The sequence below is a fragment of the Poeciliopsis prolifica genome, unplaced genomic scaffold (genome assembly GCF_027474105.1).
Source record: "Poeciliopsis prolifica strain line A6 unplaced genomic scaffold, Auburn_PproV2 SCAFFOLD075, whole genome shotgun sequence".
Taxonomy (NCBI): Eukaryota; Metazoa; Chordata; class Actinopteri; order Cyprinodontiformes; family Poeciliidae; genus Poeciliopsis; species Poeciliopsis prolifica.
Window position 1 is genome coordinate 399,238 of NW_026562450.1, and position 25,847 is coordinate 425,084.

Sequence of the window (25,847 nt, forward strand, 5' to 3'; positions counted from 1 at the left end):
AAAGTTTTTATTTTAACAGCAGCAAAACCAAAGCCAAACTGACTGCAGGTCTACAACCATACCAGTAGGGGCAGTGTGAGACTGAGCTGCTCAGTGGAGCCCTCCGCTGGATGGAGGTACAGATGTGGAGAAAGACCAAAGACACACCTGAAGCTCAACTCACTGATGAAGAAAACAGAGATATTAATGTAACAGAAGGAGGAATCTACAGATGTGATGGAATGAGAGGAAATACAAACTTCTATAGTCTTGTAAGTGACGAGACCAACATCACAATAAGCTGTAAGTTAATTTCTTTTTAAATGCATCTGTGATTATTGTTTACATTTAAGAGGAAACTCAGGAGGTATTTTAATGCACTTTATTATTTTATTCTCTTAAACTGCCCATATTTAATGTAATCAGTTCCCAACAAGATTGTTGTGACTCGACAACCAATCAATCAATCAAATTTTATTTGTATAGCACATTTCAGCAGCAGGGCTGAAATGCACATAACCACAAAAACACAGTCATGCATCATGGAATAAACAATACATTGTAACATATTACATTTCAAATACAATTCTAAACAGGTGTGTTTTTATTTGAGATTTAAAGGAAGTCATGGTTTCTGCTGTTTTACAGTTTTCTGAAAGTTTGTTCGAAATTTTTGATGCATAGATGCTGAAAACTGCTTCTCCTCTCTTGGTTCTGGTTCTGGGGATGCAGAGCAGACCAGAACCAGAACCTGAGAGTCTGGAAGGTTGATACAACAACAGCAGATCTTGATGTATTGTGGTGCCAAACCGTTCAGTGATTTGTAAACTAACAACAGTATTTTAGAGTCTATTCTTTGAGCTACAGGGAGCCAGTGGAGGGACTTTAAAACTGCTGTTATGTCTCTATCTTCCTGGTTTTAGTGAGAACGTGAGCAACAGCTTCTGGATCAGCAGAAGCTGATTGATTTATTGGACAGGCCTGTGAAGATACTGTTACAATAATCAATGCGACTAAAGATAAACGCATGAATGAGTTTCTCTAGCTCTGGCTGAGACATTAGTCCTCTAATCCTGGAGATGTTCTTCAGGTGATAGAAGGCCGACTTTGTAACTGTAACTTGTAACATTAGAAGCCATAGTATGGCGAGATCCATGTTAGTGTCCAAAATTATAGTCTATTTTTCCACGTTTAAACTTTAATCCAAATATTTTTATTTGAAAAATACATCAATGGTACAAAACATTAAAGTGACATCAAGGTTGGACACAAACATTTAATTTTCTTATTAATGTTTCCTGTTTACAGTCACTGTCAACGCTTCATTTCTCATTTAAACATTTTTAAAAAGTTATTGTCGTTATTATCAACGTCTAACAAATGTTTACAGGTGAGCATTCCCACAGCAAAGCTTTGTTACTTTCTTAAATTGCAGATCTGAATTTAGTTCAGTTTCGACAGTAAAACCATTTAACTGTTTGAGGAAAAATTGATACACAGACTGAGAATGTCTGTGTTAAACCTCAATGTCACATTTACATGTTTTAGTAGGAAATCATCTCTTTGGGTACAATGATGACTAATAATACATTACTTTTGTTTTTGTGTAGCTGGATCCAGTCCAGTCAGCTCTTCATTTCCTGTGCTCTTAGTTGTTGGACCAATTAGTGGAATCCTTCTCATCGTCCTCCTGCTCTTGCTGTGGCGCTACACGGTCCAATGGTGAGAACGTTTTCACACTGGATCAGATTACTTCATCACCAAAAACGCTTTCTAAATAATCAAATGTGTCACATGTGTGATTTTTAAATACATTTCATCTATTTAATTCTGGTGTTAATGATGCCGATTCATTTTTTTCAATCTTCTGCAGATTTATGCTGCGTCAGGTCAGTTTGTAATTACTTGTCGTCTCATTTTAAGCATGAACTTCTGATTCTTTCATTCATTTTTACGTTTAATTCATTTTAATATTTTTAGGCGGTTCAGCTCTGCCACCAATCACGTGGATCAGACTGAAGTTCACGTTTACAGCTCTCTGCTGCATGGTTGGTCACAAACAAATGACATTATAAAAACTTGATTCATCTTCATAAAGCAAATATACAGACATATTTAAAGAGTCAAAGTCCAAATGGAGCTAATTACTTCTTGCATACAAAACGACAGATTTCAATAATTTAATTTTGTTTGTGCTGAACTTTTTGTCACAGTTAATCCACCAATATCATGGCTCTGCTGCTCAACATGATAAAATACAGTTATGTCATTACCATGAGTTCGTTCAGGGCAAATGGTTCTTAATGACAAACGATTATAGTCAACAGAAAAAAAGATTAATATAATTGCGTTGGGGTCAGAACGTTGATCTTGAAATGTTTTTGTTTGCTGCAGGCACCACTTCTCTGTATGAGACAGTCCATCCACGTGGAGCCACTAGAAATGGTAAAGTGTTTTAAGACAGACCTGCAACTTGCGAGTTACTGAAGGAGATTGAAGCTCGTTCGAAACGCAAAAACGTTTCAGGAACAGATGAATTTTGCAATGCTGTGAAATACTCTGAACTTTAACTCCTCACCAAGAGAAAGTCATTAGTAAACATTCAGTAGATTGTAGATTTAATGAACATTTTTATCCATGTTGCCATTTTAACAGAGAGACGTCATCCAGAGGAAGATTCTGTTTACGTTAACGTGCAACCGGGACGTTGAAGCTCCGCATGACGGTCAGTGATGTCATTATTATATCTACGAATGCATTTATTTATTTATGTTTTGGGAGGGTAAACTGTCTTGCCACATTTGACTTCTCTAGTTATTCTCAAGCACCTTCTGATTGACATTGCTCACCTTTTTAAAGGGGCAGTATTATGTAAAGTTGATGTTTTTAATCTTTACATCATGTTATGTTAGAATATTTTATAGTTGACATACTTGGAGAGTTGCCCTGATTCTTTCATGCATGTTTGAGAAATCCTTTAACCTCCTGTGGCAACCATTCAGCTGTGCAAAACGACTGGGTGGACTTAGCTCCGCCTCCTCAGAGCTGCAGCTTCCAAGCTTCTGAGCTTCTCCCTGACAGAGCAGCCCTTCCTCCTTTACTCCCCCACTCAGCTCCTTCAGACTAGCCTGCAGCGAGTGGCAAACACCCGGTGTTTTAGAATGGGTATCTCCTGAGCTCACTACACGAGCAACTTCTCAGTTCAACACTAATAAAAACGTTTGTTAAAGGGTTAACAGAGGAGCGATGCTGTTATAACTTCCTGGAGGCGGAGTTTCAGAAAGAGCAGGGAGCTTCTTAAAGTGACAGAGGCCCAATTCCAGGGTTTTAAGTTACAAAGTCAAATTTCTTTCAAGTCTTATTTGATATATGTTGCGTTTTTATAACAGTAAATTGCTCAATTTGTTATAAATTGACCATGTGTGCCTGGGAAATAATACTGCCCCTTTTAAAAATAAACTGTTTCGATATCCAGTTTCTGTTTTAGACCCCAGTGGTAAATAACGTCCTCCTCATTCATGTAAAAACTTTATTATCCCAAATATTTCTTTTGGATAATTAAATCACATTTTGATTATCCCAATATATGCTCTCTCTTCCTCTCTCAGCTGGAATTGGAGTCCGGCAGCAACAGATACTCCAGGTTGTTATATGAAACGACTGGGAATTCTGCTGCCATGTTTTCATTATATGTTGTGATGGTTATTGTATTTCTGCAGCTTTAAGATGCCAAAGATGATTTAATCATGCTATATCTCTTCAAGAATCAAATGTGCTCTAGTTTTACATTTTTGCTCATGTCATAAACAGGAACATTCATAAATTGAAATGTTGTGAGATTCTTGAGAAATAAAATTAAAGCTGAAAATTGCAAACTCCCTTCTTACCTTCACAGCTGAATTTGTAGCTTTTACAGTTATGCTATGTTTGTGATAAATACAAAACTGTCACACAGTTTGAATATCGGTGCCTGTTTTCCATAAAATGAGTGAAAGTTCATGAATGCATGGTATGTAAAACATTAATGATGTTGATTGGGCTGTTTTAAAGTTCTGTTCAGTGTTAAGAAAAAAAAGTAGTTTTAGAGTTTGCAGTCCAAGAAGATATCTGCATGAATATTCAGTCCATTGCAAGTTAAAAGCCAAAAGAATGGATTTTCAAATGGGTGGAAAATGATTGCATATTTTGATCCTAGATGTGGGCTTTCATTGCTTGGTCAGTTTATTGGTATTAACACTGATTCCACAATCTGCAGAAAGATCAACAAGATGAGCAATGAGGTTGTTAACGTGTGCAACAAATTGTGATTTGATTGTGTATTTAATAAAAACACGTCAACCAATTGATTAAAGGCTCTATGCACTAAAGCTTGAAGCCTTATTTGACTGTTTTCTCCAAAATGGCTTCTGTTAGGTGGACAGGAAGTGTCAGTTCTCCATGATAAAACTCAAAGGAATGACGTCACTGGTTTTATAATGAAAAAAATAGAAATCTTTCTTTAGGTTGTTTTGATGAATTCAGTGCAACTTGTGTCAAAATAGTGCAAAAAATATGTCTCTGACCACGGGCAGTCATTATCAGGCCTGGAAATCAGCTTACGAAACTCTTCTCTGCGTGTGTCAGGCTTGTTCTGCAGCGATGTCACTTCCTGTGTTTGAATGGCGCAGATAAAATGAACAAAATGTTCACTTTTGACAGTATGTGCACTGACATCTCTTTTCTTGTAGTTATTTTTTCACTTAGTTTTAAACTTATCTTTTATTTAATAAAAAAAATACTGTATACTGTATATTTGAAGGTTCACGAATGTAATGATTTGTAAAATGTGTTATCTTTGTTCTCTCCTATTTACATGATGTTTTTGAGAACTTTTTGTTTTGCACATTGTATTTTCGTCTACTTTTTGAGGAAATAAATCTTTTAATTTGAGCTAACTGAAATGATCTTTAAACAAATGGTTACCTCAAACCGTGTAACTGGGGTACATCTTTTTGTTATTTGTGAGTCACCTTAGTTTAAGGATGTTTGACACTGTGTGGGAAGTGTCAAAATATTTTGTGGTAATATTTCGTCTTTATCCGTGATGTTTTTATAAAAATTTTTTTTAAGAAGTGACAATGAGCTCACAGAACAGGAAGCTGGTGTAATACTGATCGAAAACTTCGGTTATATGAGAAGAAAGTGTCAGTGTCAGAGCTGGACGCGACGCAGGGACTCTGTTCTTGTTTCTGTGAACTTTTAATGTTTATAATGACAAAGGTTTTAGGTTTTATTTTAGTGATGAATACACTCCTCTGCTGCGGACGTGCTGACGGTATTTTCTCTTTTTTTCTTCAAATTTATTTATATACTGAGAATGAGGCACACCTTTATAAACTCCATGATAAATGTGCTAAATGTATTGTGCTGCGTTTCAGACGCAGACCTGACTACCCCGACTGGTCGACTTTTCATGTTGGAGAGAGCGTGACCTTCATTGTGACATGGATGAAGGCGAAGACACCTGGGAATATGAGATTAGAAGAAATGAAGAAAAAATTCTTCAATCCAACCCGCACAAAACCTTCACATTACCATCTATCCAACTTGATCAGGGTGGTGAATACCGGTGCTGTGGTGTCAGGAAGAGCTCCAGTGATGACAAGTGCAGTGACATAGTCTCTATAACTGTTACTGGTGAGTCCAAATGATTTTTTTCAACTAGATTTGTACATGATAGAGACTTGCACAGCTAATAAACATGCTTAATCCTCTGTAAGTTAAATCAAATGCAGAAAATCAGCTTAGCTTTTTGTGTTCCTCCCAAAATGAACTTTTAACCTCTTGTGAAGTATCAGAAGTTGCAACATCTACAGAAAACATTAATTCTGTGAAATACAATTAGAATTATTATTTTTTATTAATAAAATTATGTTTCATTAGGTGAGCTATCACAGAAAAGCATAATTTTTGTTGTTTTATTTGGGAGGTTAAACTAAAATAAAACTTTATTCTCATCAGAGAAACTCAATTATTGTGTTTTGTTACATATTATGATGAGACATTTGAATATTTGTACTCAATCTGACTGAAGAATAACTTAACGTGTTAACGGACATTTTTATTATATTTTATTAACATCAGCTCCACCCAAAGCCAAACTGACTGCAGGTCCTACAACCATACCAGTAGGGGCAGTGTGAGACTGAGCTGCTCAGTGAAGCCTCTGCTGGATGGAGGTACATATGGTTCAGAAGGACCAAAGACACACCTGAAGCTCAACTCACTGATGAAGAAAACAGAGATATTAATGTAACAGAAGGAGGAATCTACAGATGTTATGGAATGAGAGGAAATACAAACTTCCAGAGTCTTATAAGTGATAAAGTCAGCATCACAATAAGATGTAAGTAAAGTTTCTCTTTAAATGCAGCTGTTGATTATTGATTACATTTAAGAGGAAACTCTGGAGGTTTTTTAAATGCATTTTATTATTTTTTCTCTTAAACGGCCCATATATAATGTAAACAGTTTTCCAATGAGGTTTTTGCGATCCGACAACCAAACTGGCCTCAGATGTTCAGTGGTGAGTTGATCACTCTGACATGTGAGATCCAGGGCGGAGAAACCTTTGAGTGGAGATACGAATGGAGGAGAAATGGGACAACTGTAAAACTGGCAAATGGTAAAGAATGGACTTTCATCTCTGAGTCCAGCAGTGGAGACTACATGTGTCAGTGTAGAAACATAGACGACGCATTCTGTGACAAAGTGGAGTAAAAAGATGTCATTGCTGGTGTCAGGTGAGTCATGATGTTTTTTTTTGTTTGTTTGTTTTTTATTTATCAGGACCAGCTCAGCAAAAAGCAAAGCAAGCAGAGCTTAAATATTAGCAGAGCATCTGTCTGAAAGTTCCCCTCGATTAATGCAGAATATTGAAAGTCAATTTAATCTGGAAGATTTAAATCTTGCTCTTATTTAGCATCCCAGAACATGTATTAGAACTTGAAATCCAGAAAAACTACCTTAGCAACTACTTTAGACTCTTAATCTTCCAATCCAGAGGATATTTACTCATACTTACTAAACCTCCTTGAATAGATGGATCTTGTTTATTTATTTTGCATAAACATTAGATTATTTTTCTTCTTTTGCTCTTTCCTTTGGTTTATTATTTTGTTTGTTTTCCTATAAATTCCTATACACATCTCCTATTTCCTTGTTGCTGAAAATGTGCAATTTAAATAAAATTACCTTTATATTTAAATGTACAAATTTACATTTAAATGTACATTTACTTACAAATGTCTGTAAATGTACAAAATGAAGTTTACAGAGTCTGATGAATATTCAGCCAAATAATGAATTAATAGTGTTGGTTTACGCTTCCTGCTGGTTTTTGAACTGGGATCAGTTGAATGTCTTATTTAACCATATACACATTTTACTAATGACTTAAAAGACAATGTTCAATCTTTAATTTTAGATGCTTTTATATTTTCCAAGTCTTTTGTGTGCTTTTTATTTACATTGAAATAAATTGCATGACATGAACTTTTTGTTATTTTTGCATTTTTAACATTTTTTATAAATTGCTATCAACATTTTGTTTAAATTTTTTCCACTCGATAAATATACCTTTTATTCACTGTAAAGCAGCCACAAGATGCATGTAGATTAACTTTCACTACATTTTAATGGCTGCAAATTGCTTTCCCCCCATTGATTAGAATCGATATTGGTGTTGACATAAAACCACAAACAAAGGACAATGAGGATATAGTTGATTGGGAAATAGACCATGTTTGTTCTGCTTTCCAAATGAAGATACATTTTTCTTCAAGACTTTAAATTAACTGTTTCAACTGAGTCCAAAGGGATTTTTCACCTGGATTATGGAGAGTTATGATGTTGCTTCACATCTTTACTTTAAGTTAAATCCTTGTGCAGAAATATCTTCTACTTTTTTTTTTACTTTGGTCATTAAAATAAATAAGATAACCCATCATTTATCCCCGTAGAGAAAGTCAATTATGGAGTTTTGTCATTGTTTATGTTGAGACATTTGAATATGTTGTGCTCAATGTGATTGTGGAATATGTAAAATCGGTGACTGAATAATTAAAGTTTTTATTTTAACAGCAGCAAAACCAAAGCCAAACTGACTGCAGGTCCTACAACCATACCAGTAGGGGGCAGTGTGAGACTGAGCTGCTCAGTGGAGCCCTCTGCTGGATGGAGGTACAGATGGTGGAGAAAGACCAAAGACACACCTGAGACTCAACTCACTGATGAAGAAAACAGATATTAATGTAACAGAAGGAGGAATCTACAGATGTGATGGAATGAGAGGAAATACAAACTTCTATAGTGTTGTAAGTGATAAAGTCAGCATCACAATAAGCTGTAAGTTAATTTTCTCTTTAAATGCATCTGTTGATTATTGATTATATTTAAGAGGAAACTCAAGAGGTTTTTTTATGTATTTTATTTTTATTTTTTTCAAAACTGCCCATATTTAATGGAAACAGTTTCCAACAAGGTTTTTGTGACTCGACAACCAGAAGGTTCTCATATCATCAGTGGTGAGACGATCACTCTGACATGTGAGATCCAGGAGAGAACCATTGAGTGGAGATGCGACTGGAAGAGAAATGGAACAACTTTAAAAATGGCAAAGGAAAAAATCCTGACTTTCACAGTCTCTGAGTCCAGCAGTGGAGACTACTTGTGTCGGTGCAGAAACAGAGACGACCTGCGTTCTGTGACAAAGTGGAGTGAAAAGATGCCATTACTGGTGTCAGGTGAGTCATGATGGTTTTTTGTCCATCTGGGCCAGCCCGACACGTGACCAACGCAGGCAGGGCCCAAAGAAAAGTGCTCAAAGTTTGTCTTCTGTAGACATTTTTTGTTGAGTTTTATTTTCGTTTTAGTTTACATTTCAGATTGTACATGTAAAATCAGTTTTTCTAACAATTGAGTTAGAAGTAATTGTACTGTAAAAAATGAAATGAGTCCTTCTTTCCAGTAACAGTGCCCACTCCGGTCAGCTCTTCATTTCCCGTCCTTATGATCATCGGACCTGTTGGTGGAGTCCTCCTGGTTCTTCTTCTGGTGTACTGTGGCACTACAGGCGGTCCAAAGGTGAAATCGGTAATTGTGAATGTATGATACATTAACAGTAGGAGAATTTTTTTACAATTTTAAGAAAGATATTTTAAAAGAATATATTTGGTATTCACATATTTACGTAAAGTGCATCACTTCGCCTCAAATATCTAAAATTTTTACACTTTTGTGAAAAAATGTACGCTGCAATTTTTTTGTATTACAATAAATATTTTTATCATTCACTTCCGAAGAAGTTTAAAGGAATAAACTGTTGACAAAAAAGTTCCAAATAGTTTATTTTCTTTCTCCCTTTCCAGTGTAATTAATTCAGAAGCAATTACTTCACATTTATATAATCGCAATGATAAGCCGAAAACTGCTGCAAACACTTGGCTTGTGGGAAAAAAACATAAATAAATAAAAAGTGCAGTCCTGTTGATTGTCTTTTTGTATTGTATAACAAAAATAAATGAAAAAAATTGAGTTGAATTGATAAATAACAGATTGCTTCATCATGCAAGATAGATTTTGGATTTAAAATTTGCTTTATGATGGGGCTTTTGTCAGGGCGGGTCGTTTTTGACCCATAGGCCAACGGAGTGAACAGAACTTTAGGATCGTTAACAAGAGTTAAGACTGTTTTAGGTGAAAGTTGTTAAAAATCAGTTGCAGATTAAATAATGGATTCAATAAGAACGAAACTGATGAGAGCAGCTCTCCTCTGCAGGGTCAGAATTAGATGACGGTGTTTAAATTAATATTCACTTTTTTTCCTGCACTGCAGGCGACGATCACATCTATGAGTCGGTCAACTTCTCGGGCACCGGTGGAAATGGTAAAGTGAATCTTTTCCACCAGATATTACTGCTACATGCACAATGCAAGTAACCGATCTGAAAAATCCTGAAATGTTTCAGTGGAAGATAAACCCAGACATGTAACCTACTCTCTCATTGAACTGAAAAACTTTGGGAAAGAGAGTAAGTCACAAAAACAACTTAAAGAAGAAAAAAAATCTGCCTTGTTTTGATAAAAAAAACAAAAATGTTTTAATAGAAATTGTTTATTTGAACAGGTACTCCAAACAAACCAGCAGAGGGCGCTGCCTACTCTTGTCTGGATTCAGGAATGAAAGGTAAAGTCAACTCCAACTTGACAATATGGTGCTTTCCATCTCTATCAACTAATGTTTGACAAAAACAAAGCTTTTTTGGGACAAAATATAAATGCTTAAATGTTTTTACACACTGCAGAAAGTCCTCATGTATGTCAGCATATAAATATTTAGACATGTGATAAAAGATTAAAAAATAAAACAAAAGTGGATTTGTGCTTATTACCTAATTGTACTTAGAATTAAGAAATTACAGGGGAAAAGAAATTGTAGGAATTTAAAGTTTAATTTAAAGAGCATAAAAGGAAAAAAAAGAAGTAATTTGTGCATTATAGGTACATTGAAGTCTTACAGTTGTCCTTTCACAGGTAGGGGGAGCCCTGGAGCAAAAGAAGAGGCTGTTTATTCTGAAATCAACCCTGAACCAGAGAACAAAAACACCATGTAGGTGTAGCTCAGTCTGCAGCTTCTAACTCATGCAGTTTTTGTTGGATCTATTGTGACAGACCAAATATTAACCTTTCATAAAACTGATTTTAGCTGTTGCTTTGTATGTGTTTAAAATAATCCCTCTCAGCGTTACCAGTTACTTATTATACTGCCAACTCTGCTTTACTTTGCTTTATTTTGTTTTACTAGTTATATTAGTTACACGCCTTGTAAAAAGAAATGATTCCCTTTTTGCCATTGTGACATTAAAACAAACTAAACTTTTCATGTTTTGAGTTAATTAAAATTACTAACATTCATTTTAATTTCTAAATAGTACAATGGTAAACAGGGGTCACATGTAAAAATATTATTTTTTCCTTTCAATTCAAAAGTGGTTGTTTTTTTTATAGTATATGGAAGAACTGCCGTTTAACTGTGTAAACGAGGTAAATTTGCTTCTCAAAGTGATTTTCTGGAATTTCAAGATAATGTGAGTCGTGGTAAATGAGTACTTTTATGATTACAGTTCAGTATAAACAAAGGACACTTTTCATGATCCATGAGATGCATTTTAATACTCAACGGTCCTCATCATGAGTGCTCATGCAGAAACCGAACTGTTTATTTACCACAAGCCGAGACCTCAAGCATCGGGGTGAGGAGTGAATATGAGCAGATGGAAAAGATGAAGCTGATTGTGTGCTTATTTGTGTATTTACGTCTTTCGCGACCAAATGTTTGGAACGTGTCATCTTGAGCAAACAAGATGAGATCAAGATCAAATAAAAAGTCAAAGCAAAATCTCTTTTTTCTGTTCAGTATTTCCTTCCTTTTTCTCTCTGTGTTTATGTTACCTAATTGAATGCGGAAATGTTAAACAGTCAAGTTTACCATTAGTTATTACATGTTTACTAACATTAAATGACTGAGATCAGTAAGATTTTACTTGACACGTCGTGCTTCTTTTTAAACTTTAGTTTCCAAGTTACTTTAATTTACTTTAAATTAAACTTTGTTCACATGTTCAAGTTGATTTCCTGCTATAGGTGTTGAAACCACACTGCCACCGCTTCCACCAAATCTTCAGTATGCTGGGGTCAAAGCATGCCTTTAACTTTAGAGTTCTGACAGAAAAGCAAGCATAAAAATAAATGTGAATTTGAGGAAGTAGGCTTTAAAGCTGAGAGCAAACGTCTGGTTTCTTGCCCCAAAAAATCCCTTGAACAGTTTTAGTTTGACCACTAAAGGGGTCCAAGAAAAATAGATTAGCATGAACAAAAAGAAGCTTAAAAGAAATTTACTTTGAAACAATTATTGCAACAGTAATTTCAATGAGAACCTTCGAGATAAAACAAGCTGATGCCTTGCAGAAAAAGTTTCTATGTCTAAAAACTGCTATGGGAAACGCAGCCGCAGACGTGAGAGTGAACCACAGACATGATATTTTTAGCATTGAAGTGTGAAACATGTTGGTCACAACTGTGCAGCAGATGCTACTCCTTATTCGGTAAACATTATAGCTAACGAAAAGCAGAAGCGTTCATCATTAGCTGTGCAGAAAGTCCAGCTGTGAGGATGCAGCACAATCTGCTCTGGATGGGTTTCCTCTGTAAGTACTTTTGTGCTCACTATTCTGTGCAAAAATTAAAAATTTTACCTGTAGTACAAGTTGCATTGCATCATCGGTGTGATTGGTTTTTTAAAATGGTTTCTAATTAATTGTTTGTTGGTGGGGACCAGCGGGTGAAGCGGCATGGCGCTCGGGTGGTCGCTGAGAGCCTCTTCTGAAGCTGCTGCCCCCGCGACCCGACCCCAGATAAAGCGGAAGAAAATGGATGAAATTAAAATTTTTATTTATGCTAAAAGATAAAAATTACTCTTTGATGTTTTTTGTTATGTGCTGCATTTGAATGTGAAAGATTATAGTCTATGATTATAGTCTAACGGAAATTGATATACAGGACTTTGACATTTTTCCATCAAGCTTCAAGGTGGCTTTAGATTTCTGAAGAATGGAGAAAATGGATTTGTTGCCTTGTAAGCTCAGACTGAAGGATTAAAATGTATTTTTAAAAAATCATCACATGACAAATATCACAATAATGTTGCCGTTGTTCTTCATTTAGCTTATATTGACGAAACAGAGTGGAAACTGTGTGTTTTCTTCACTTTTTATTCAAAATAGCTTGAATTGTTTTCTTGTCATCTTTAAACTTTATTGTTTGTCAAACAGAGAATGACTAGAAGTGCTCAAACTTGCATAGAAAAGCCACCTGGTTTGTTTGTGAGCACCAGATATCCGTTCAGAGCTCATCATTAGATGGAGACATGCAAGCTTTTCTTCATTAGATGAGCTCTGAACGGTGAATAGAAAGTTAGTACAGAAAAAGTACTGAAAAAAAAACCCAAAAACTTTGGAGACACCAAAAGCCTGGAGCCTGGGGTAGAGATGTGAATTCCAGCATGATGGTAATTAAAATTAGAATTCAACTTTATTGTCATTGCACTGTCACATGTAAAAAGCAACGAAATGTAGCATAAACATAAAGCCAGCAGAGCTAATGGATAAAAGCAAATGTATGTGGTAAGGTGCAAAAGGCTTTGCTATTTTATCTTAATTCTAAGTAACCCATGTTTATTTTATTGCAGTTTTCAATACGTTCTCCTGTGGACATCCTGAAGGTGAGACGCCATTTAACTGTTTAATATGATTTACGTGCAGCTGTGGTATCGTCACCGTTTTTAGTCATGGAGCAGTGTGACATCTTGTTCATGCAAAGAAACCTCTTTTTTTCCTGCGACAGCATATTTTAATTGACATAACATGTGAACTATGTAACATTTCTACATGTTAACTCTCCTAATAAAAAAAAGATGAAAAGATGAGGGAAGAAAATAACTCTTTAACCAACCGTGCAGTCGATGAGAACACGCTGCTTCACTGCGCAAATGTTCTCACTTCCTGAATATATTTTCAACTTGCAAAGTGCCTTGAGACGACATTTATAGTGAATTGACTCAATAAACTGAATTGAATTGAATGAACTTTTATGCTGCAGATAAACATGACCATTGAAAAAACTTTAAACCAGGAAAAGTTAAAAAAAAATATATATATATATATATATATATATATATATATATATATATATATATATATATGTTTATCTGAACTGATCTTTGCACTTTCTTACTGTTCATTAAACAGTAAGAACATGTTTCTTAAAACACTTATTGATGAAACATTTATTCCATTTCCTGTTTTGTCCTAATATCAGAATAACATTAGATTGATACGTGTAAAAATCTCAATAAATAAACAGATCAAATATTTCAATATCTGTCAAAGACTGTTTTTTTTTTGTTTCTGTTTTTTGTTTCTGTTTTTCCTGTTTTTCAAACAGGAAAAACTTCACTGGCGGCAGATAGAGCTGTTCTACCAGCAGGGGGCAGTGTGACTCTGACCTGCACTGTGGATAACCCAGGTCACTTAGACTTTCACTGGTACAGACATGATTTCGAGTCGTCTGCAGGTCAGATGATGAACCGCACAGCAGACAAATCCCTCGTGCTCTCAAAAGGAGGTCTGTACAGCTGCAGAGGAGTAAGACTGGGAAAAGGAAATGTGCCTTCCTACACAAGTTACAGCAACAAGGTCACTGTTCAGGAGACCCGTAAGTTTGGTTGTTTGCAGGAACAGTTTTCTACAGCTGTGCGAACAAAGTTTGTAACATGAATATAAAACAAAATTCACAAAAGCAGTTCACTGAAAGCTGCAACGTGATGATGGTGAATAAACTAAGGAATGATTTCATCTTCCTACTGAGAACCAGAATGATCACAAGAGGCTTATAATTATCACACACACCTGTAATAACTCCAGCTGTTTCACTGATATGTATATATCACTCTAGGAACTTTTCATAATTAACAGTCAGAATTGCATGTCTAATTTCCATTATTCATCAAATAATTCTTTGTCATCACATTGGTTTGTGTTTTACATTGTGATAAAACAATAACTTCTCTTATTCAGGAATGTTTTCTAACCAGAAATTTCTGCATCTCAGTTTCTTTTAGCGTCACCGTGACCTTGGACCATGATTGGGCTCGGATTTACGTAGGAGAGACGGTCACTATCGGCTGCGAAATAAAGGGAGGTGAACAAATTAACTGGACCTATGAGTGGAAAAAAAATCACACGTTTGAGAAACCGGGATCATCAAGTGGACACAGGATCATCAAAGCTAAACAGTCTGACAGTGGAGACAGCTGCAGAGGAAGAAGAGACAGGTTTTCCTCTACAGAGTGGAGTGATGCTCTCTCATTAACTGTTTGTAAGTTGATTCGTTTTATATGGGTGAAAATTGTATTAGAGAAATTCAGTGTAATTTTTCAGAACAATAATGCATTTACATTTAGAAGTGCAGATGATGCTGCTATGAAATGGGACACGGACATATATTTATTTTTAAATATATGGGTGGAAATTATGATAATAGGATCATTTTTACGTGGGTTCATTGTTTGGTTTTCTAAAAACATTATTCACATATTTACATATATGTATCTTTGGCATGCCTCTGGCCATAGGGTCGCCAAAAGTTGCGGCACTAAAAGCTCATTTCCTCTGCTGAAGACGTTGAGCTCAAACGCAGAAATAGGTTCACCAGTTTGTTTTTATTTGGGGGGAACAGGGCACAGAAAATCCTAAGATTAACAAATAATGAAATGAGTAAGAAAACGTGAACAATATCCCGCTCGCTTTCATCACACATTTCACATCAAATCTCTTTGAACAGATGAGCTTGTCCCTGTCCTCTCTGTGTCTCCATCATGGCTGAGTCCTGCAGCCTCCGTGACTCTGAGCTGTGAGGTTGAAGAACTGTCTGCCGGATGGAGGTTCTTCTGGTATAAAGCTGTTCCCAAACCACCAAGCAGTTCCTACAGCTTTGAGCTGCTGCCTGGTAGCATCAATGGGACCATAGACAATTCCTACATCGTTCATGGACAGACAAGTACTGCAGGATACGTGTGCGAAGCAAGACGAGGGGAACAAGTTGTGCAAAGCAAACCGAAGTTTGTGTGGTCTGCAGGTCAGTTTTTCCCCGTCTTTGTCTTCAGTTTGACTGAAGGTATAATTTAAAGTTTACAAAATATTGATAATTAGACTGTAACAGACTGAAATATTAAATGTCATCATGTTTTTTTTTTTTTTTTTGTCAGATTTTCAACTTGGACCGTCTCTCAAAGTGAAACCAGACAGAGTTCAACACTTCAGCTCTGATTTGGTCTCTTTCCGTTGTGAAGGAGGAAACTCTACTGACTGGAGGGTCACGAGGGTCACAAGGGTCACAGAAACGGGTCAACCTTCATTTTTGAACTCCTCCAGCTGGGGAGCAGGACAGGAATCCATAATCAGTAACTGGTCTGATGGAGGAATATTCTGGTGTGAGTCTGGTTGGGGAGAATTCAGCAATGCAGTTAACATCACTTTACAGAGTATGTTATGATTTGTTTGACTTTTTATTATTATTAGTATTTGAACTATTTCAATGTAAATAATGCATTTTGACTGTGTAACACTGAGCGTATTTGTTGTGCGTGCTACATGCTGCTAAAGTACCTGTCTTATTTTACAGTAAATACTACACTGCCACCTAGTGTTTACAGCGTATATGTACATTTCTGAATTCCCAGGCCAAATAATCAGTTTTGATATTTTTGACCTCAGGAAGAAACGTTCAGCTTGATTTCATGCCATATAATAAATACCAATATATTTGGACCATATATACTGTACTGAATAAAACAAGTAAAAAATGTTAAAATTTCCTTTTTTTTTTTTCTTTTTTTTTTTTACTGCACCCTCATTTATTTAATTTTTTTTTTAAGTTTCGGTGATTTCAGTTAAGTGATATAGGTCAGGTTAAATCCAAAGTCATATTTAGAGGCAAATATCTGACTCACTTGTGGAAAACTTTTTCTTTTAAAGATCTATTTTTGATAATGTCAAAGTCAAATTCCCTAACTTTTTTTTTAAACAGATAATTATGATGGTGTTATCCTGGTGAGCCCTGTTCATCTTGTGACTGAGGAGATCCTGTTACTCTGAGCTGCAGAGATAAACAACAACAACTTCTCTCCAATGTGTTTTTTCTATCATAATGATAAACTACTCAATAATGACAGCACAGAGGAGCTGAAGATCTCTGCAGTGTCAAAGTCAGATGAAGGTTTCTACAAATGTCATCATTCAGGAAAAGAGTCACCAAACAGCTGGATGTCTGTTAGAGGTGAGGAGGATTCAAATGTTTGATGCATTTCATTCAGTAAAAGCTTTCGGCTGTTAGAGAGGAACGAAGTGAACGCCGACGATGTTTGTGTTTATGCGCTGCAGATTTTTTGCATGTTTTTCTGACGGTTGTTATAATGACTGCAGATATCTTCCTTTTCTCACGATTCAGTGTTTCTTGCAAATGTTCCCACTGCTGCCGGCTCTTCATCCAATGTCCTGCTGATCACTGGACCGTTTAGTGGAATCCTTCTCATTATTCTCCTGCTGTTTCTGTGTTATTACATGCGGTCCAAAGGTGAGACCGTTCACTCCCAACACGCTTTCATCCAACATGTTTTTTATGCCTTTTCATTTTTAGAAATAGTCATTCGTATTCACTTTACTGTATTGTCCTCTCAGTGAGATCCACCACTAATTGTGGCGTTAATAAGAATGAAATGAGAAAATGTAACTCTGTCCTTCCACATCAGAACTTAAATATAGTTTATGGCAATGTGATCTCTTTTAGGATTCCTATTTAAATTATGAATTTATAAAATAACTGACCTAAGAATCCTTAGATATTTCAGCCCCCCAAGAGTCCAGAGAAGTCACCTACGCTCAGATTGAAGTGAAAAACGTTGGAAAGAAGTGAGTTCTTGACACAATGTGCAAAAAATACAATTGCTTCCATTCTAACCGTCACCTTTTTGTGTTCTTTATTATTTGATTCCCGTAGCAGGAAGGCCTCCGAACACAGACGAGGGCACAGTTTACTCTGAAGTCAGAAGAGGAGCTGCAGGTACGATTGGTTGCATCAGTCTATTTGTGAAATATGTCCCACGATGTCACACTGCTCAGATTATCAGCTACTTGGATTAGAATTAAAGAAAAATGACAGATGAGACGCACAGTTTGGGGAATTTTCAGGGCAATTTAATTGAGGTTGAAATTACAACCTGAATTAGGGATTATTAACTCAATGACGACTTAAATAACAAAAGATTTATTTGCCAAGTTCAACTACTTTTTATTGTGATACAAGATTAGGCTTCATGTTTTACTTTCAACAAGTCTTTCTCCTTACAGGAGAGTGGAGTCCTGCAGTCTCAGATCAGAATCCATCCTGGATAACGGCGCTACCAGGCAGGACGTAGGGCGCGCTGAACGAATCTGCGACTCATTAATCTCAATGCACACAAGTTAAAATGCTGATCTTTATATACTTTTCAATCGCAAACAGCAGCAGTTTTTAAACATGGAAAAACGTTTTAAAGCTCGTAACTTCTGCTCGGGATCCTTGGATAGTGAAGTTGGAAAAAAGAAATCACTTGGGACTGATTTCTCTTTTAACGAGAAATTTTCCTGTTTTTTTCACAAAATGTTTTTAACATTTAGATCAATGTTGTGCATGATAAACATGCCGTGTATGTTTTAAGATGAGCAAATTAGCAAAGTGGATACACATTCTTATTGTCAGGTTTGTGACAGTAACTCCATATTAAAATGGTTGATTCATGGAGTGATCATTTGCAATGGGTTTATTGTTTTGCTAATTAAAATATCTACACAACTGCCCAGCTTACACTTGAATTTGCTGTCAAATTATTGGTTGTTTATAATACCATTTACTTCAATTAACACAGAGATAAATTAGTTATATTCATGTCAATATTCGCTGAACAGTTTCATTGCTTACTAATGTGTTTGGATTTATTCTGGAAGATTTCTTGTATTTTGTTCAACCAACAGTATCTTGTTAACTCATGTGAAATGATTTGTCATCTGCACGTTTTGACTAAAAACACAAAAACATGACGGCCATCTTTCTTCTTCCCTTCCTGATTGTTCTTTGAAAACAATTGTCGGTGTGTTTTGCCACTTAGCTCCCATGCTAGTGGACACTAATATGCATTATATAACAGCATATATGTCCTCCAAAGACATTTGATATTTTGCAACAATTGATGCAACTCAACAAAGAAGCGATGGTTAACGAATTCAATATAAGACAAGCGAATATTACACAAGCCTAGTTTATGCACTTCACCTAATGCTAACCTTAGCTGGCAAGATACGCTAGCATTCTGCAAGTGACTTTTTCACTTCATGAGACAAAATTAGTTATTAAAAACATTTTTTTAAAATTTGTTTCTTTTTTTTTTTTTAAAACAACTTTTTTGTTGAAAAAATGATTCGTGTTCAGAAAGTTTGGCCGCAATTTTACATTTTTTATGTGCAGAGTTTTTTTTATGATTGGAAAATTGTGGAACAGACACTCTGCAATATCTCCTCGTCTCTCGGTGAAAGATCTGGACTAACGACAGATATTTAGCACAGATTAAGTGCATTTAGCATCAAACCAGATGCTTTTCCTCGACCTCACAGCCAAAACCCATGCTAGGTTAGCAGAGCTGCTAACGGCTTCTTTACGCTGAGCTAAGAAACTGAGATATGACATATTGGAAATGAGGCCAAAGGGCAAAGGAGGCTCTCATTGGAGGGGACGGATATCTGAAACCTGACACATCAGTAAATAGCTTGAGCAGAAATGTCATAAACAATTATTTCTAGCCTGTTAATAATTACAATCCAATAATCAGATTATAGTTATGTACGTAGCATAATGACTGTCATTCTCTGGCAGCACACACAAGCTACCAGATTCTGATACATTTTATTGGTCAAAATGCATTGATATGTTTGATTGATAATTGATCTGGTTATGCCTCTTTCTAAAACCGAATTAAAAAGCAGCTCATAAAACAGGACTCAGCAGTTTGGCCAACAAAAATAAAATCTAAAAAAGAAATTTTGCTCTTCTTGAGCAACTCTCTACATCAGTGTAACAGTTTGATCTACAAAATAAATGAAAATTATACTTTTCACATCTAACAGAGCTTGAGCTTCTCACTGATAATAATTCAGCAACTTACCAAACATGAGCCATAAAAAACACTGAGGCAGAAAAAGCCTTTTTTTTTTTTTTTTTGATTTTCAGCCACAAACATTTAACTAAAATGTCTATAATATGTGTTTCTGTCTCTGATGCTCTGCAGCCTGATGTCCCTGCATGGACTCATGTGTTTACAACAGACACTACAGTAATATACAGTATCAGAATGTGAATTAACTAACTATAAAAGCAGGTTTTTATCATATAGACTGAGAATTTAAACATCTTAACAAGTTTCAGATGCATTCAGTACGATACGTCTCCACGCAATGTACTGTGAAACCCGTTTCAAACAGCAAAACTTTTCACTCATTTATTTTCAAAACTCTCCTCAAGCCCTTTTCTTTTCATGTCTGCTAACCATTAACATTATAGTGTGGAAATGATAAGGGAAAAAAAAAACAGAAAAAAAAAAAAAAAGGAAGCGGCGTTATGAACGTGCTGCGGTGCGCCTTCAAAAAAATTTTCGCAACTGTGGTAAAATTATTGGGAAGAATGTGACTGTCTAAAATATTAGGGGACATGTCCCCCCCTCGTCCTCCCGGTTCCTACGCCTATGCAACCGGATCAGGTTAAAGATCAGTGTATGCTGCAGGTCTGACTGATATCATTGTTAGAGGATTATTCTGCGAAAAAATACATTTTTCATTCTTCTTCCTTTCTCAGAAACAGACGCTGCTCAATGAAACAACAGAAACTTTTTTTCACTCTCCGTACATTTTTAGATTCTTCTTAAATCTATTTAAACTCCAAGCTATTTCACAATGTCTGATCTCATATATCTATGACAGGTGAGATCATTCTCACCCAACACTTGTTTTTAGATGAAAAGGGGATTTTTACGTTTTTTTTTTTTTCACAGCAGAAACTCAGTGCTGTGATGTCAGTGTTTAAAATAAACGTTGCTCCGTCTTCCTCATTTAAAATGTTGATCCTGTTTCAGACGGCTCCATTTCTCTAGAGACGTTTCAGGGTCTGCATGTTATGAAAGGGAGATTTTTGGACCAAAGCAGAGCAACACAAGGTTCCAGGTTGAGGTCAGGATGAGGAACAGCTCAGCCAGTGTTCTGGTCTCACTCTGTAAGTAGATCAACTTTATCTGTGTGAATGATGCAGATTAGAAGAACGTCGTCTTTCACATCTTGTCTGCTGCAATATCTACTTTATCTTCCATTGTATTTGTTTAGCTTTATTTAGTGTAACCATTTGTTCTTGATGTGTTTGCTGCGACTTCAAACAGGTTATTTCAGTGACAAATTAGGAACACAAACATTTTGAAAAACTGTTTTCTGTAAAATCAGACGTTAGCACAGATCTTTATATCCTATAAAAACAATGTGGAGCAATGAAAATATTATATAGCAAAGATGAAAAATGAGACATGATGTGATACAAGAGCCTCAATGATTCATTAAAAACTTTTATCACTTTTTAACCAGTAGAGATGAGTCAAGTTTTTGTAGCTGTGCAAAACGTCTGCAGATGTTCTGTCTTCAGTCAGGATGTGAAGTTTAGAAAATGAAGTTTTAACTCATCAGAAAATCAAGTGTGAACTGAAATATTTTATCTTATTCTTATCAGAACAAATAAATACTCACTATTTTTATCATAGTTGCATTTATTTAACAGGTAAATGGAGTCAAAGCTGAATGTGAGAGTTTGGCAAATATTTTTGATTTAATTTGATTTATTATTAATGCTGATGAACTTTCAGACTTTATTTCAGTGCTGAACACACTCCTCTGCTGTGGACGAGCTCATGGTAACTTCTGCTTTTAATCTGTATTTTAATAATTTATCCTCTCAGGAACATAATACAGTTTATCTTTTATATCAGATATTATTCTGTGTTTATGTGTTAATTTTTAAATTAATATGTATTTGTTATAAATCAAAAGAGAAACGTGCTGAATGTTGGTTCTGTTACAGATCCTGTGCTGACTATTGAGCCCAAATGGTCGACTCTTTATTTTGGACAGATTGTTACATTTATCTGTCACATGAATGAAGGAAGAGACGATGACTGGTTCTACCTGTTAAAAAGGAATGGGGAAGATTTGTTTCCATTTAGAGAAAACGTTTCAGAGTTAAATCTCTACCTACTGGTTATAGTGGTGAATATCGTTGCTGTGGTCTGTGGAAGTGGGGTTCAACTTTCCCAAAGTGCAGTAAAACTCTCACTGTTCTGTCTCAGGTAAGACCTGAATATTTTAAAGAATCACAAATGTTCATATGACTGTTAGCTGTAAAAAACATGCATTTTCTAATTATTTTATAATTTCGATCAGATTATTTTGTTGATAAAATAGTGTCTGAAAAGTTACACATACATAATTACTGGGTTTAATTTTTATAAAGTTAACTGAGCCACAAGTTGAAAAAAAGCAACAAAACAAAGAAAATATTATTTACCTTGATGTGAATAAATAGATTTACTTAATTGTAGAGTTAATCACATTATCTTTTCAGAAGAGAGAATGAACCCTTTTATGTTATTTAATGAAACAAATTCAAACATGTTTTTTTCTTTTTTAATTTCTAAAAAGTATCTATATAAAGAAAAGATGAAAATAAAATGCACTGACACATATTTATTGCTCTGAAAGAAGCATCATTCTTTACTACAAGCTTTTAATTGCAGTTTTTTATATAAAATCAAATATTATGTTTTTGTTTTTATAATTGCAGACAATCCCAAAGCCAATCTGACAGCAGGTTCAACAACCATACCAGTAGGGGGCAATGTGACCCTGAGATGCTCAGTGAAGCCCTCTGCTGGATGGAAATACAGATGGTTCAGACGAACCGAAAACACACATGAAGTTCAACTCACTGATAAAGAAAACAGAGATATTAATGTAACACAAGGAGGAATCTACAGATGTCATGGAACGAGAGAAAAGCCCTCATTCTACAGTCGTTCAAGCAACGAGAAAAACATTAAAATAATGTGTAAGTTTGTTTTTTAAGACTGTCAGAAACAACAACTATGAAATTAAATTTCTCATTTGATTTAATGTTTCTCTTCATATCTAATGTAAACAGTTTCCAACCAGGTTTTTGTGACTCGACAACCAAACTGGCCTCATATCATCAGTGGTGAGTCGATCACTCTGACATGTGAGATCCAGGGAGGACAAACCACTGAGTGGACGTGTGACTGGATGAGAAACGAGTCAATAATACTGAGGACAGACAGTAAACGCTGGACTTTCATTGTCTCTGAGTCCAGCAGTGGAGACTACAAGTGTCGGTGCAGAAGAAGAGACGACTTGTTTTCTTCAACAAGGAGGAGTGAAACTATAACAGGTGATTTAATGGTTCGTTTTTTTATGAGAAGATTGTAGAACAAAATGTTTCCCTCAAATGTTGGATTCAATGAAGTTTCTTCCTTGGACAGACCAGAGTAAATCTGACTCGTCCTCATCTGAGTTATAAATTTTTAACTGCAGAACAAAAGGAGCAGTTTTTGTTCACTTCCTTTAACAAGTTACAATAATAACACCATAAGTGTTGCTATGTGCACATTGCTCCCAAAGTTGTTCTTCTAGGTATCTAAATAATAAATCAGATGTGTGTGTGGGTGTTTTCTATGTACTCCAGATATTTAATTTGAAGTTTCATTTGAGAAATGGCACATCTGGACAACAACTGGACAACGTCTGATAATTAAACTTCAAATGACTGTAACTCCTCATTGATTCAACATACAATCATCACTGAGGCTCTAATGAAAGATAGTAACCAGAGAAATGTATTATAATTATAGACATATCAACACAATATAATAGTAGTTTACAGTTTTGTGCTTTGCACAAATGAAAGTCAGAAAAATGACCTCCACCCTTATTAAACCCACCAGTAGGGAAACATCTGTCCTGTGAGTGGAACAGATGTTTTTATTGTCAACACATAGAATCACAATTTAACAACATCAAGCAAAAGCTGCAGTTTGTAATTTTATAAGCAAACTAATAAAATGTTTCATAATAAAATGAGGACCAGCATGAATTTTTCCTGGTGTTTTGTTTTTCCAGTAGTATCCAGTCCTGTCAGCTCTTCATTTCCTGTCATGCTGATCGTTGGACCAGTCAGTGGAATCATTCTCATCGTCCTCCTGCTCTTGTTGTGTCTCTGCAGACGGTCCAAAGGCGAGAACAATTTCCTCTCATTTCATTGTCTCTGGCCTGAAATAAAGTGTTATTGAATCACATGTATTGAAATATGACTTTTGAGATACGGTTCATCAATTTAATTCTGTTGTCCATGATCTAAATGTCTTTTTTTATATTCTCCAGATTTGTGCTGCTTCAGGTCAGGATGAAATATCTGTTCTTTCATCTTTGTCATGAACCCTTGATCTTTGTTTCATAGTTAAATTTGATCCACTTTAATGTTTTCAGGTTATTTCAGTCTGAAAGCAGCAGCCAGAGTCCGGCCACTAATCCTGGAGAGAACCAGATTGAAAGTCATTACAGCTCCCTGCTGCATGGTGAGTCACACGACAAACATCAGTATTCATTTGGACATAACATCACTATGTTCTCAATTATTTCTTCATCATTACACAGTTATAAACTGTATACAAATGTAAAAAAGTGTCTACTTCAAGAGTAATTCCTTTTGACAAAAAACACAACACCACAGTGTTAAAAACCTGAATATTTTGTTTGCTGAACTTAATGTTTATGTCAGAATTAATCTACAGATATTCTGGTTCTGCTGCTCAGTATTACAACATGTAATTATATTATTACCATGAGTTTGATTAATAAAACAATTCATAGTTGTAACAAACTGACAATCATCCCCATCAGAAATGAGAGGAGCCATAGTATCCAAGAAGGTACAAAATAGATCTTATTATTTTACATAATTTCATGCAGATACCAGCTTTTCCTTTTTTTTGACATTTTTTTTCATATTTACTGGAGGCACCATGTCTGTGTATGAGACAATCCATAACCGAGGAGCCACAGGAAACGGTAACGTATAAGTACTAAAACTGCCAAGTAATTGAAGCTGACTGATTACATGTGGATCAGATCAATACTCACAGTCATATTAAACTATTCAAACATATGAGGAGAATCACTAATGTATGTCTTCTATGTATCCCTGTTTCACTTTTACCAGAGAGACCTCGTGATTCAGAAGACGGCTCAGTTTACGTGAATGTGAGGCCAGATAATTACAGCTCAGCATGAAGGTCAGATAAACACCTGACTTGATTACATTGTTGCTGATCAGTTTTTCTACAATTGGGAAAATTTGCCGCCACATTCAGCAGTTCTAATAAGAGTTGTGCTGTTTATTTGTGAATTCATGTCTGTATCGCATCTGTCTTTTCTTCTGTAACAGTACTTTCTTATTCTGACAATGATAACATGATGTTTTTAATTAAAGTATAACGTGGCTCCAGTTTCTGACTTAGACTTTGGTTTAGGATAAATAGTATCATCTTTCAATTAAAGTCTTTATTGTCTGGTGGGTTTATTCTACATTTTTAAAGCAGACTTTTGAAAAGTATTAAGCAGCAAATGTTTCTCATACACTTTTTCTGACATATTATATCAGCAGAAGTATTAGGTTTATTTGAAAATAAAAAATACCTTCTATGTTTACAGGAAACTGGAGTCCAGCAGCAACAGATGCTCCAGTTTGTTCTCTGGTTAATAAAAGCTGTGGATAACTCTGTTGGTTTATTCTGCAAGAGTTCAACTCTTAACATTTGATTTTTGTCGTTTTATGATGTGATGATCACATTTTTGCAGCTTTACAATGTGGCACATGTATTAATGTTACATCTCTGCAATAGTCAAAAGTGTTTTACATTTGCATTTGTGTTCAAATGTTAATTAGCTAAAGATGCAAACATCTGAGGTTTGCAACATCCCAGTGAGAAAAAAACAAAAGATTAAAATGACAAACTCCTTTCTTACTTATGCAACATTTGTAGCTTTTACAACTTTTCTGTTCATAATAAATAGAAAATTGTG

The 25,847-nt window shown here is 35.5% G+C and overlaps 1 protein-coding gene, 1 long non-coding RNA gene and 1 pseudogene across 2 annotated transcripts; all 3 read left to right on the plus strand.

The window, feature by feature from the left end:
* The first annotated feature begins 1,957 nt into the window (after positions 1 to 1,957).
* On the plus strand, positions 1,958 to 2,704 carry LOC129352415 (uncharacterized). The gene is made up of 3 exons (XR_008604876.1): positions 1,958 to 2,027; positions 2,374 to 2,424; positions 2,635 to 2,704. It is a non-coding gene; the product is annotated as an uncharacterized LOC129352415 (long non-coding RNA).
* A 2,758-nt stretch (positions 2,705 to 5,462) lies between these two features.
* Positions 5,463 to 10,849, plus strand: LOC129352350 (titin-like; annotated as a pseudogene).
* A 1,335-nt stretch (positions 10,850 to 12,184) lies between these two features.
* Positions 12,185 to 25,847, plus strand: LOC129352390 (neuroglian-like). The gene is made up of 13 exons (XM_055021361.1): positions 12,185 to 12,224; positions 13,265 to 13,297; positions 14,020 to 14,289; positions 14,686 to 14,952; positions 22,216 to 22,221; positions 22,537 to 22,800; positions 22,894 to 23,157; positions 23,886 to 23,999; positions 24,147 to 24,162; positions 24,252 to 24,340; positions 24,783 to 24,833; positions 24,985 to 25,057; positions 25,476 to 25,847. The coding sequence occupies exons 1-12, from the start codon at positions 12,191 to 12,193 to the stop codon at positions 25,053 to 25,055; spliced, it is 1,479 nt and encodes a 492-aa protein (XP_054877336.1). The 5' UTR covers positions 12,185 to 12,190; the 3' UTR covers positions 25,056 to 25,057; positions 25,476 to 25,847.

Excerpts from the sequence above, each read along its gene's own strand:
- LOC129352390 (XM_055021361.1), top strand. The coding sequence starts at position 12,191 with ATGCAGCACAATCTGCTCTGGATGGGTTTCCTCT. Across the intron at positions 24,341-24,782 it reads TTACAGCTCCCTGCTGCATG|GCACCATGTCTGTGTATGAG; the intron begins GTGAGTCACACG and ends TATTTACTGGAG. Across the intron at positions 24,834-24,984 it reads CCGAGGAGCCACAGGAAACG|AGAGACCTCGTGATTCAGAA; the intron begins GTAACGTATAAG and ends CACTTTTACCAG.